Genomic DNA, 13,544 nt, shown 5'->3' on the forward strand with positions numbered 1-13,544 from the left:
GATCTTCCTGACGCAGGGATCGAACCCGCATCTCTTACATCTCCTGCACAGGCTGGTGGGTTCTTTATGGCTAGCACCGCCTGGGAAACCCCATCCATCAGCTAATAGTCAAACCCAGTGGGGTAGCACAGTGTCAAGTCCCAGGATTCTTGGTTCTGGCTTCAGTAACATCAAGAAACTAAACACTTTTGAGTTGATTCATGGTTTTGAAGAATCTTGATGGAAAGTTTAAGAGCCTTAAATACTTTTTGAGGTAAAATCATTACTTTAATTGTATCTTTAAAGCAAGCACTTAATGAATCCAAATTATCATGTAATACAGTTTTTAAGAAATTGAGCTATATTCAGAGAATATGTGCACATGATTGACAAAAGTAGTGAGTCCTGAATTCTTTAAAATGTGGTTCAGGGTCGTTGCATATTAGTGCCTGAGAATAATTTTTGTAAGAACTTTATTACAAAAGTTGTTCACTGGATTTTTTGGTTTTAGACTTCACATGCAACTGACTCAGAAACGTTGCTAGATGAAGGTCCGTCTGATGACAAGGGGCACACCGAAGAGAAGCTGCCTCTAGTTTCAAGAAAGAAAGCACATTTTGGGAGTTCAGACAATGTGGCTACTATCCCAAATGAAGACCGGTCCGACAGCGCTTTTCCAAACTCTGTGATTGCTGAATTTTCTGAGGAATCGATCCCTGAAAATGTGTCACCCAACACTACTGCCTCATTGGAAGACCAGGGTGAGGAGGGGGTTGCCGAGCCCCAGGAATCATCTGCAGCTCTGCCTCAGAGCTCTCTGATAGAGGTTGAACTTGAAGATGTGCCGTTTTCACAGAATGCAGGACAGAAGAACCTGTCAGAGGAGCAGTCTGAAGCATCTTCTGAGCAATTGGATCAGTTGACACAATCAACAGAAAAGACTGTGGACAGCAGCTCCGAGGAGATAGAAGTGGAAGTGCCTGTGGTTGACAGGCGGAATTTGAGAAGAAAGGCCAAAGGGCATAAAGGACCCGCAAAGAAGAAAGCCAAGCTGACCTGAATGAGGAAGAAATGCAGATGATAAAACCTCTTCTTTGTAATAAAATTGTTGTTTTTAAAATACGGCGATTAATAAATAGCATGGGGCACAGGACAAAAATTCCAAATTTTCAAGTTGAACTTATTTATGATGCTGCTTTTCCCTCCCCAGTAGATCCTAGGATTCACTATTCTTTTTAATTTTTCAGGCTATTTTTGTGTAAATACAATTTTTTTTTAATTTCTATTAACCATGTTTCAATTTGGGGAAACCAGATCATACTATATTTTCTTTAGCAGTTGGAGATATCTGACCATTATTATTTCAGAAAATAGAAATTTAAAAACTATGAAAGTAGTAGGGCTTCCATCAATTGTAAGGATCACAGACATCTTTTATACTAAGGGTTTTAATAGTAATCTTGGTGAAGGTTCTAGAAGTTTTATCTTAAATTTCAAAACTAATCACCATTTTTTAAAACTAGGCATGCTTAAACAAAAGATCAGTAAATTAGGGTCAAAGTAACTTCAAATGAGAGCACAAATTCAGCAATTTATGGTCAGAGGTTTTCGAAGGTGGTATTTTTGACCTCTTAGTTCTTGATTGTAGGTGCAGTTTCTTCCTTTGACTTGTCTGTGGAGAAATACAAACATAATCTGTTTCCACTTCACTCTTGATAACATCTGATATTAACAGTACTGCTCCGGATTTAACTCTAGTAGTGTAGGCACTAGCATAATTATTTAAAATTTCTTTTGAAGCTGGGGGTTGTATTTTTGTTCTCACCCAATTAACATGTATACTTCAGAAGTATGAGAACCCTTCCTAAAGGGTTCTCCTTAATCCTGACACTGCCTTTATTCTAGAATCTTGTTTATATTCCCCTCAGCTTTTGTCCACTTCCCTAACTGACGGAGTGACTCCTGTCCAAAGATCTCTCTGCCTGCCTACCAGCTTGTGCCCTTGGCTTCCATTTTTGGTAAGTTTAGAACTGCGCCCCAGTCGTAGGCCTAGATGGCAGGAGTGAGTGGCCCTGGGAGCCGTAGTTGCAAGAGTCTAGTCCCTGTGAGCTTGCTCACCCTTGATTTGTTCTGTGCAGAGAAGTTACAGGCTAGCCTGTGTGTACATTGTGTTGCCATAGCAAAGGCCTTTGCCTGGGAAAACCAAAAACAAAAAATTTAAAAACACACCCTCAGTTGTTTATTTTTGTATAGTAATTTATTTAAAAGTGAACAAAATGGTCATTCAAATCCAAAGAGAATCTTAAAACAGTCCTATTCTTTGAAAGTATTACGTGTGCTCAAATTTTCATTCAAGTTTGAGAATGCTTTGAGACCATTTAGATTGTTTTTAAAACTGCTTGGTCCTTACATGAAAAGTGTTATGGTTTTGTGTCATTATTTGAGGTGTCAAGTATTGATGTTGAAGGTTTATTCAGTCTATAGTCAGGTGATACTAAATTTTATTTTGGGCTGTTGGCATTTTAGGAAGATTTAAAGTTGAGGTAAAATCTTCAGTAGGCAAAATAGCAAACCCTCCTTATTCATGTAAAAATTTGAGTACTGTGTCCCCTCCATTTTCTTTAATATTATGGTCAGAGTTAGCCCAGATTATTCCATTCTAAATGAAAATTAAGCACTTTGGCCATTTGTTTTCTTAACAAATGCTAGTCAAGTGAAAGAATAAGTGACGAATGCTAGTGTACGTATTGAATGTTTATGCTATTTTATACATTTTGTGAGAAATTTTTGTTAATACCACAGTTAGGGAAATAGATTCAGTAAATTCTTAAACCTTTCCATTTTTAATTTCTTAAAACAGATTTAAAAACCTAACATTTACCTTTTTTTAACTTGGATTCTTCATTGTTCTTTAAAATAGTTTTCTTTAACAAGATGTAGTTTAAGACTGAGCTCACTGACATCTTTTGATGTGTGAATATAGTTGCTGAGTTTACAGAAAAGAAATGGATATTCATATGTGATCACTAAGGACTCGCTGTATAAATTTATACTTAAACTTGTTTGGTTTATTCTTAAACCATAAGCGCATTTTAATCAAGTTTCAGAATTTTTGTTCACACAAGAAAAATTCTGTCACATATTATCTCTGACAGAAAATGGTATTTTGGAGTTTATAGATAGCAGAGGGAAAAAAGTTAAGTCACATGGAAAAAATCTAACTCACAGGGAGAAAACCTAACTTTCATGTTCAGTAACAATGAGTTCTATGCTCAGTGAGTAAGTGTAGAATTTATAACAAAATTTATCCTCAGTTAGGACTCTAAATAAAACTTAATCAGATTACCTGTAGTTTTTGCAAAAGGCATTAGAAAAACAGAATTACAGAGGACTGAAATCTGATTTCAACCAGGTAGTTGAGTGTCCAGTCACATTCTTAGAGTTCTTTGTGAACTGCTTTTTTCTGTTTAGAAGTCTTATGTGTGGAGAAGGGAGTTCACTGCAGTTTGTGTAAATACATATATATTTCCTTGTGTAATATAAAGCAGACAGTTATTAGCAACATTTTAGTCCTACTTTCAAGTTTATTGCTAGACATCACAGAAATATATTTAAGAATTTATTATAAAGTTCCTCTACAACTTTTGAGAGAGAGGGTCTATTATGATTTTTTTATAAAATCAAAAATAGCATGACAGAATGTCAATCTTCTACTACTTAAAATGTGTCTATATTCATGGTGTTTCCACTCAGTGCAGAGAATTATGGCAAGGATAAAAACTACTAGTGATTAATGGTTCACTTTTAACTGACCACCAGAACACCACCTAAAATGGTTTCAGTGACTTTAGAAAAATATTTTGAAGGTTTATGATTGCATCAAGTTGAGCGTTTATCTGGTACCTGAATATCTGCTCTTACATTCTGCTTTACCCTTAGGGATTACCTTCTAAGGTTTGGTCACACCAGCAAACTGAGACAGATCTTAATGTAAATAAAGAATTTATACTAACATGACTCATCTGTGTAACAGTATTTTAGACATTCTGCCTTGTTTGCCCACTAGTGGCGGTACTGTGTTTAAGGTGTTAACCCAGCCTTCCATGGGTGTGGCTAGTTAGTAATGTTTATGCTTCTCTTCACATACTTAGTATCAAGCTTTATTTGTACAAGATCTTAACTTGCTTATTTTTGGTTGTGAAAAATAAGCAAACCTCAGCTCTGTATCCAGTGCTTACCTTTAGTCTATTTTGTTTCACCCTGCAAAACTTGTCATTCACTCATTCCCCATTTCTATTAGTGGCAAAATCATTTGTTAAAATCTGATTGTAAGGTAGGTTCCTCTTATGTTATCCTGAAGTAATTGTATCATACTGGATAGTCATTCCCAAGGAACTAGCCTTTCTTTTCCTAAGTGTTTGTGTGTTCCAGAACTTCTACCTACTGCTTATAGAACTTAGGAAAGATGTTACATTCTTTGGAATAGCAAGACTTACTCAAGTACTTATGTTTGTTTTCTTGGTAGTTTTTTTTTTTTTTTCCAATTTTAACAGTAGTAATTAAACCTATATTTTGTGATTGTCTATGTTTTGAAATACCTTCCCTTTTCCCTAATTTCATTGGTAAAGATGTGTTTAGATACTGGATTTGTTTACACTGATTTTGTTAAAGCCACAATTAATCACAATGGTTGTACTTTCAAGACAGACTTTAAAAAAAATAAACAGAATTGAAAAAAATTAATGTGATTATAAATTAATACAATATATAAACACACTAAAGCTCAGTCACAAACATACTCAGATCACAGATGTGCTTTTGACTAAAACATGACCTTCTTAATATTATCTAAGTAACTGCAAATATATTTATTTCCTTTTAAGGGCATTAGTGCAGTCTTTTTAAAACTATTTTATCTGGAATTATTTAATTTTTACCATTCTAAAAATATAAATATGCTACCCTAAGAAACTCTAGTACTTTGGCCACCTCATGCGAAGAGTTGACTCATTGGAAAAGACTGATGCTGGGAGCGATTGGGGGCAGGAAGAAAAGGGGACGACAGAGGATGAGATGGCTGGATGGCATCACCGACTCGATGGATGTTGAGTTTGAGTGAACTCCAGGAGTTGGTGATGGACACCAACTCAGACACGACTGAGCGACTGAACTGAATTGAACTGACCCTAAGTTTAGAATATAGACAATGCTAAAAGTATAAACATTTTGGTTTATTTTTTTAATGCGTCTTGAGTAGAAAATATAGTTCCAAGTATACGGTATTATATATGATGACTGAGAAGGGAAAAATGTTTAAGATACTAATTCTCTGACTTACTATCATTCTTTTGAACTTTATAGTGTAATGTGCCATCTCTCGTACACTTTTAAGTGTATTTTCATTAAAATGTGTTAATGCTGCATGTCTTTGGATTAATAATCTACAGTGAGGAGAAGACCTAAGGTAAGGTCTTAGACATGACAAAGTTGCTTGGCCTATTCTTCACATTTAAATGTGCACTAACCTTTATGATAAAAGGTATTTTCAGCTATACTGGCTTTTCCTTTTTTTAAATGACAGGTCTGCACTGCATAGTACCACTCATTAATGCAAATACTGTTGAAGTAAGATATTTCTATAATATTTTTTAATCAATTGATTTTTATGAACATTTAAACGCTAAATAGATGCAAAAGACCAGTTTGTAAAACTAGATCATTTTAATGTTGGCTTTTTTCTTTTTTAAAACAGTAGAATAAATAGTTTTCTTTGACTGAAGACAACATGTAAGGTTGGTTGGTAGTATTCAGAAATATCAGAGTAACGGTTTCCCAATTGGTGTGTAGTCTTCAGTAATTATAAGGAGTTATTTGCATGTAACTGCTGTCAAACCAGTAAGACTGCATTTATGCATCCATCATTTTCAGGATTATTGGTAACCTGGGCATATTTTCCTAAGAGAAACAAAACAGAACAGTGAGGGATGTTAGCTAATAAAAAAGAATACATACGATCTTTGCTTAAAATATTTACAATCATCACTTTTAAGAAAGAAAAAAAGTGAACAACTGTGGTATTACATGAGATTTTATAAAACGAAATCACTTAACATGCCTTTGTGGGTTGACCTGAGCACTGCTTTTCCACACAATTCTTACTTGAAAAAGTATCAAATATTATTAACTAAGTTTCAAATCAACTTAACAACCTATTTTGGTTTTGTATTCCAATACCAGCAGCAGCCCTGCAGGCTGCAGGTTACTGGCCCCTGGTCTGTACCAGGAGCAAGGTAGGAAATAATGCACTTTTGCAAATCCATTAGAAAACCTGCAGGAGAAGTGAACCTTTTAGTGTTCAAAAAAATTTCTCTAAACCATAGAAAAAGTAAACTATCTTGGTTCTTTCCTTTGACCTAGCATTATACAGACACAAAAACCCAACTAAGATAACATAGAAAATAAAAGTATCTTACTTAAAATCACAGAAAAGATAATCCTAAATTAAACTTTAAAAACCTGAATCATTTGAATATTAAAAGAACAATGCATCATGACCAAGGAAGGTACATTCTAGAAATACATTATGGTTTATTACTAGGAAGACTATTAATACATCAGTTTAATTCCATAAATATTTCAGAGGGAAAAGTATGATCACCTTCACAGATGCCAAAAAAAGCATTTGTTAAAACTTAAATGTTAATTTTGGGTAAAAACTATTGAAAAAGAACTAAATAAAAATACCTTCTCAGCATAATACTGTGGCTAACCAGTAGCCAAAAAATGCTTAGTTTTATTAACTTACTTTAAATTCTAGTCAACATGAAGTATATGCCAATGACTCATGAAGATTGAATCAATAAGCTATACACTGTATTCTTCCCTTTCAAAGAACATTAAAGTTTAGAAATACCTGGGTACTGAAAGCAGAAAACTAAGAAAATGAAGAAAAAAAGAATTTAAAATTGTTACATATGACATATTTTAATTTGTAATTGTCACTTAAGTAGTGTAGCTATATATTTGATGTATGCCTCCCTTCCCCTGTTTGTAGTTAGTTTATTTTCTTCCAGTATTTTTCAATTGTAACTTACCATCTTTTCTAATAATACCTTTTTAAACAAAAAGCAACCAAAAATATCTAGCAATGTAGTTTATGTAACCGAAACCAGTAAATTAAGAACATTCACATTTTCTAAGTATTATTCACATCAAGTTTAACTGCACTAAAATCTGCTGCATATTTCATGTCAACTTAAAAATGTCTATTTTAGGATTACAACACCAAGAACCCCATATTCAAATTGGACTTACCCCAGATGACTTTGCCTCCTTGTGTTACAAGGCCCAACTCGCTCACGTTCACCTCAATGACGGTTCCTTTGGTAATAACGCCCAAAGTTGTATATAGTGGGGATGAGGGATTCTTCTTTACACCAAGTATTGGCAAGCAAAAGGTGGCTTTCAGTTCAGGATGTGTTACATGAGCCTTCTTGAAACGTAATCCCTAGTAAGCCAAACACAAGTTAAAGATGTTAATGATGAATATTGATTCTTTTTGCTTATCTTTTCCAATTGTCTCCCCACCCCACTCCAAAAAGGATTGAATATTATCTCATCTTAAGGCATCAGAGAAAATATAATTAATTCTATAGACAACTTATCTGATAGTTACAGAAAAATATGTGAGGAAAAACTCAAACACATACTCCTAAAAAGTTTTCACCATGGAACAGCTGTCCAGCTGTGTATACTTCCTGAGGGCCTGAGACATGCCAGGCACTGTGCCAGAGCTCACAGACTGTGCATTTCAGCACGACAGCCTTAACAACTCCTGCTACTTAAAAAAGATAAAACAAGGACCAGCAGGTTAAATAACTTGTTCCCAGGCTAAATAGTGTGAGGATACCTCAGCCACCTTCCTTGGTGAAAAAGACTGTCAGCTCTCTGCATTGATGGTTAATACTGGTCAGCAGACAGCCCAGAGAAGTTTCTGTTACAGAGACCAGAGTCACCTAGAGCCGTAGACAATATGTAATAAATGGGCATGGCTATGTTCCAATAGAACTTTATACAAGCCGGCTGTTAGGCAACATTTTATTTCATTGAAAATGATTTCAGGTTGAGAGCTAGAGTAATACTGCCAACTTTCCCCTCTGATTCTTTGTTTTTCTAAGCAGGCTGGTGTCTAGTTGGGAGATGAATTCGTTCTGTTTAAAGGCATTCTGCAAAAATATATTAGGGGAGGAGAGAAGGAGATTGAGTTTGGCCATTACTGCTGTCAACAGAAACTGAAGGCCCATTTTAATACTCTCTTTTGTCAATGACTACATATTAAGTAAAGACTTTCAAAGGCACTGATACTTCTCTTACTAAACTGGAATTCTCTTGAAAAAACAATCCTCCAATTTTCTAACTGTTCTCAAAGACAAGTGTCGGGCATATAGTAGATCATTTGATGAATGAGTAAAATGACTGTGTGGTAATGAAGATTCTAATTTTTTTTTTCCCCACACCATGTAGCTTGTGGGATTTCAGCTCCCCAACCAGGAATCAAACCTGTGTCCCCTGCATTGCAAGCACTAAGTCTTACCCACTGGAACTTCAGGGAAGTCTCTGTCATGTTTACAAGTCCAGATTCACTGACAACCTTTGTAATGAGAATTCTTTTTCATTTCAAATCTCCTACGAAGCCAAAGATTCTTGACAGTAGTGGGAAAGTGCTAAACAATACCTATCATCAGCTTAAAAACATCTTTCAATATGTTTTTTTTGGTTATACCAGTTTTAGGAATTTTAGGAAATTATCTGGTTTACCATAGGAACCGATCTTTAAGCCACTGCACTCTTAACAGGGTCTTACCATTGGCCTAATGAATCTTTCATATTTAGGTGGTTTTCGAGTAAAGCCATCTCCAACAAAACAGACTTTAGTAACCATCCTCTTCCAGGCTTTCTTCTTTCTCTTTCCTGTTCGAATAACTTTTAATACTTCTGTTTCTCCCTGGGCACGAACTTTAGGCAGAGGGACCTCCCATTTTCCCTAAAACAGATCACAATTAAAATTTATATTAGTAAAAGAGAATGAGAATAAAACGTCCAGTATTTTTTAGTTGTACAAAGTTGTAGATTCACTTTTTTTGCTTAAGCAACGATATTTTTCTAGAGATCTACACTGTGTCCTCAAGAAGCCTAAAGTTAATTGGAACTAGTTAAGTTTACTGCTAAATAGTTTATACTGTAAAACTGGAAGACTGTCTCCATCTCTTACCTCCCTATTTCTACCCTGAATGGATTTTTAGATAATATTATTAGTAAGACAAAATCATCACTCCATATTTTGTACCTCCTTAGAATGTAGATTCTGTCGGGGGCGGGGGCGGGGGAATGGAAGCAGCGCAAGGCAGCAGAAAGAATTCTGGGCCTATTTATGAAGGACAAACCCTATAGCATTTCATAAATAAGTGCCTGTGAAAACTGATTCACAAAACTCCTGGACTCCAGTCTCATCTGTAAAATGAAGAGAGGTTAAGTAGATAGTCTCTAAAATTTGGTGAAGTTCTACGGTTCCAATTTTGATACATACCGAAAAAAGCAGTAAGATTTTACAGATCAAATCTGGAGACTGTCAGTTCTTTAAATACAGATACTGCATATTCTGCTGCTACCTACATTTGTCACTCTATCCACAGGTGTTTAAAAATAGTATCTATGTCTTTCCCTCGGCTTTTAGCAAAATTTAGCCGAATCTGACACTAAAGACAAGCCGGAAGTTTTTTTTTTTTTCTTTTTAATTTCTGAATTTTTATCTGAGTCAAATCACTTAGGATGCTTTCCACTACTCTACTTTTTAACCAGTTTTGGCACTGCAAAGCAACAAAAACAAGAAGCAGTTGTATCCCTCTCTATAACACCACAACATTAGGAGCTGTCAAGTATAAGAAGCTGTTTTAAATAATTTCTTTTTTCTGCCCATGATGTGCGGGATCTTAGTTCCCTGACCAGGGACTGAACTTGTGCCCCTTGCAGGGGAAGTGCAGAGTCCTAACCACTGGATCGGCAGGGAATTACCTTAAATAATTTTTAAAAACTAAAGATGCATGACATTCTTAAAAAAAAAAATTAAATCCTGCTGAATGTTCTCATGGTAAGAAAACAAACCTTTTTTATTACTAAAACATTTTATATGAAAGACTTCAACATCTAAATAATGGTAACAGTTGGACTTTATTTTTCCATTTAACTGAAGAAACTAAGAACCTCAAATATGAATTTAATTCTCCTGAACAACAACAACAAAAATAAAGACCAGTTTTTTACTGCTTACCGCTTTCTCTTTTCGTTTCTGTTTAATCATATTGGAAAGTACTTTAGCTCGAGACTGTCCCTCACGGTCCAGTAGATATGCAGGTACTGCTCCTTGTGGAGTTTTTTCATCATTCTTCTGTTTGGTGTTTCTCTTTTCATGCATCTTAATACTACCAAGAATGAGAAAGACTCAAGATTATCAGTTTTAACAACTAATACTCAAAAGACATTTAACTTGGTACAACAAATAAATGGTACTTACGTCTTTTTCATTTGTATTTTCTCAGCATGGCGCTGTTTATGGTAGAGCTTCGCTTTCAGACCAATCATCTTTTTTGCCTTCTTTGAACGTTCATGAGCCTCTCGACCTTCCTTCTTTCTCTTTTTCTCATGGTAATCCAAACGATATCCATAGCGCTTACGGTGTAACTCAATATATTCATTTTGTGGCTATAACAATGCAAGAAGTGTTAAAAAAAAAAAAAAAACTGACAGAATTATTCTAAAATACTTTCTTGTGAGCAGCATATGAAGTATAGATCATTGTATATCATCCACTGCTCACTTGATTAAATAACTCTTGCACTATTAAGCCTAATCATGTGATGTAAGTTAAATAAATTTTAATCCTGGATGATATGAGGTGTCAGGATTTACTTCTGTAATAAACTCAGTGAAAGTTCATTGAAGAGAACTGTCCAAAATCCACTGGACCACAAAAGAGACGATCTGATTCTAGAATCGCTCTTTCTGAACATCCATATCTGGGTTTTCAATATAATCATCATTCATACTTATTTAAAAAATTTAAAATTTATCCAGTTTTATTAAAGAATAATTTACACACATATAAAGATATGTACATGTAGGTTTAGAGTTGTAAGTTTTCACAAGCTATACAGCTCTGTAACCACAGTCAAAATAAGAATATTTCCAACACCCCAGAAAGCTGTGTGTCGCTTTGAAGTGAATCATCTTTTTCCACCTCCAACCTGGCATCTGTTGTTCTAGTTTTGCCTTTCCCAGAATGAAAGTAAATGGAATCTGCAGAATGCAACCCTTTGCATCCAGCTTCTTTCACTTAGCATAAGGCTTTTGAGATTCCCCTACATTGCTGCATGAATCCATACTTCAATTCGACAAGTAGTCATTTTATTTTTACCACCGTTTGTTTACTCATTTACCAGTTGACGAATATTTAGCTTGTTTCCAGTTTTCATTGAATAAAGGTGTACCCAGAAGTCTTTGTTCTGACATATGCCAAACTGTTTTCAAGGCGGCTGTACTATTTTTCGTTTCATTAGCAATGTATGGGGTCCTCTTTTGCTTCTTAAGCGCCTGTTTTATTTTATATGCCAGTTTTATTTATAAACGTACGGACCCAGTCTATTTGTATTTTAAGATTACAAAAATAAAACAATGGTGTGAGGCCAACTCCAACAACACGGAAAATAATTCTACGTGTAACAATCAACAAGTTACTTTGTATTGTGTGGTGTTTTCAATTGCTATCACATAAACTTGGCAGCAACCGTGAAAAGGGTATGTGGATTTGCCACCTCGCACAGAAACACAGATTAGGCACGTAGTAGAAAGACAAAAGATCTGGCAGTCAGATCTGGGCTGTACGTCCAGCTGCTTGGCCCTCAGCAGGGCATACCTTCAGTTTCCTCAGCTGAGATGAGGACTGATGTGGGATTAAAGACTAGTGTACAGTTATCACTAGGATCTGGAACTGATGGCCACACAACTTTAAGTGAAGTCAGGAATTCAGCAGAGTGAAACCTGTCTGACTCCAAAAGCCTGTGCTCAAGCAAATAATCCACTCCATCGACCAAAAGTGAGGTTATTTTGACTCCAGACTATGGATGTGAAAGTTGGACCATAAAGAAGGCTAAGCGCCGAAGAATTAATGCTTTTGAACTGTGGTGTTGGAGAAGACTCTTGAGAGTCTCTTGGACAACAAGGAGATCCAACCAGTCCATCCTAAAGGAGATCACTCCTGAATAATCATTGGAAGGACTGATGCTGAAGCTGAAACTCCAATACTTTGGCCACCTGATGCGAAAAACTGACTCATTAGAAAAGACCCTGATGCTGAGACAAACTGAAGGCAGGAGAAGAGAGCGACAGAGGACGAGACGGTTGGATGGCATCGCCGACTCAAGGGAAAGGAGTTTGACCAAGCTCCGGGAGTTGGTGAAGGACAGGAAAGCCTAGCGTGCTGCAGTCCACGGGGTCGCAAAGAGTCGGACACGACTGAGCAAGAGCGCACCCCACGGAGTCCACCCTCATTCCCTCAGCAGCACCTTACTTCCGCCTATCCTCCCTCACCGCCAGCCCAGGCGCCCATGGGACCCCAGGCCCCGCCACCTCCGACGCCCTAGGTCCCGAGCTCCCGAGGTGACCTCCTCACCATGGTGACGGCTGCCGAGCCGCCGGGTGCAGTCTCCGCGGCGCGAAGAAGCTCTCAATTTTCGGCTCTCAGAGACCAATGAGCCAACTCCGCACCACCCGCGACAGGAAAGGGTCTATTCTAACGACGTGCTCCAGAAAATCCGCGACGCAACCGTTCCGAGCTTCCTTTCTCCACTTTCAGCTAAGAGGGCGGAAGTTGCTAGCCGGCAGCCTTTGAGTGGGGCGCTGCCGGAAGTGGCGGAGTGCGGCGCCGACTGAGGCAAAGAGAAACAGATTTAGGTTCAGCTCACTGGTAGGGCGCCCTCGGAGACAGACCGTAAGACCTTTGCATCCTTGGTTGCGGCCGGCACCTCGGCTCTCACCAGCCGGGCGGGAAAAAGACGGCCTCCAGATGCGACCGAGTGCCGGGTAGGTACCGGGCCGCGCCGTGCGGCTCCCTCGTGCCTTGGACCACGCAGTTCACTGGAGGCCTTCCAGGATGCTATAGCCAGGCAGACACGAGGACCGCAATCTCCCGCCCCCTCACCTCGGTGTTCGCCCAGGTGTGGGCCTTTCTCTCCCTCTGGCGAGAGCGACTGGTCTTTGTTCCTGTCTCCGTGTGTAATGTGTGCACGACTGAGAAGGATGCGGAGGCATGAAAACTTACTGTAGAGGGAAAGTAAAATTACTGGGCCTCAATGGCACCCCACTCCAGTACTCTTGCCTGGAAAATCCCATGGACGGAGGTGCCTGGTGGGCTGCAGTCCATGGGGTCGCTAGAGTCGGACACGACTGAGCGACTTCACTTTCACTTCTCACTTTCATGCACTGGAGAAGGAAATGGCAACCCACTCCAGTGT

The 13,544-nt window shown here is 37.7% G+C and overlaps 3 protein-coding genes across 11 annotated transcripts in view; 2 read left to right on the top strand and 1 right to left on the bottom strand.

The window, feature by feature from the left end:
- The window catches only part of FAM169A (family with sequence similarity 169 member A), a 65,461-nt gene extending 60,739 nt beyond the window's left edge, over window positions 1–4,722 (top strand). For 6 of the 7 annotated variants that reach the window (XM_005221410.5, XM_024981289.2, XM_024981290.2 and 3 more), the window contains one exon: window positions 491–4,722. In XM_005221410.5, the coding sequence (XP_005221467.2) occupies window positions 491–1,039 (549 nt within the window). In that variant the 3' untranslated portion in view covers window positions 1,040–4,722. The remainder of the gene's footprint in view (window positions 1–490) is intronic. The other variant, NM_001205854.3, reaches the window with a different exon arrangement.
- Window positions 4,723–5,681: 959 nt separating this feature from the next.
- Window positions 5,682–12,819, bottom strand: NSA2 (NSA2 ribosome biogenesis homolog (S. cerevisiae)). Its single transcript, NM_001034546.2, has 6 exons — window positions 12,704–12,819; window positions 10,550–10,737; window positions 10,307–10,457; window positions 8,843–9,022; window positions 7,294–7,486; window positions 5,682–5,934 (listed from the first exon to the last, which is right to left on the bottom strand). The coding sequence occupies exons 1-6, from the start codon at window positions 12,704–12,706 to the stop codon at window positions 5,867–5,869; spliced, it is 783 nt and encodes a 260-aa protein (NP_001029718.1). The 5' UTR covers window positions 12,707–12,819; the 3' UTR covers window positions 5,682–5,866.
- Window positions 12,820–12,944: 125 nt separating this feature from the next.
- The window catches only part of GFM2 (GTP dependent ribosome recycling factor mitochondrial 2), a 70,748-nt gene continuing 70,148 nt past the window's right edge, over window positions 12,945–13,544 (top strand). For 2 of the 3 annotated variants that reach the window (XM_059878742.1, XM_059878743.1), the window contains exon 1: window positions 12,945–13,113. The gene's annotated coding sequence lies outside the window, so the exon portion shown is untranslated. The remainder of the gene's footprint in view (window positions 13,114–13,544) is intronic. The other variant, NM_001102109.2, reaches the window with a different exon arrangement.

The sequence above is a fragment of the Bos taurus genome, chromosome 20 (assembly GCF_002263795.3).
Source record: "Bos taurus isolate L1 Dominette 01449 registration number 42190680 breed Hereford chromosome 20, ARS-UCD2.0, whole genome shotgun sequence".
In the NCBI taxonomy this organism is placed as follows: domain Eukaryota; kingdom Metazoa; phylum Chordata; class Mammalia; order Artiodactyla; family Bovidae; genus Bos; species Bos taurus.

Excerpts from the sequence above, each read along its gene's own strand:
- NSA2 (NM_001034546.2), bottom strand. Across the intron at positions 10,458-10,549 it reads AAAATACAAATGAAAAAGAC|TATTAAGATGCATGAAAAGA; the intron begins GTAAGTACCATT and ends CATTCTTGGTAG. Across the intron at positions 7,487-8,842 it reads AAAGATTCATTAGGCCAATG|GGATTACGTTTCAAGAAGGC; the intron begins GTAAGACCCTGT and ends TTGGCTTACTAG.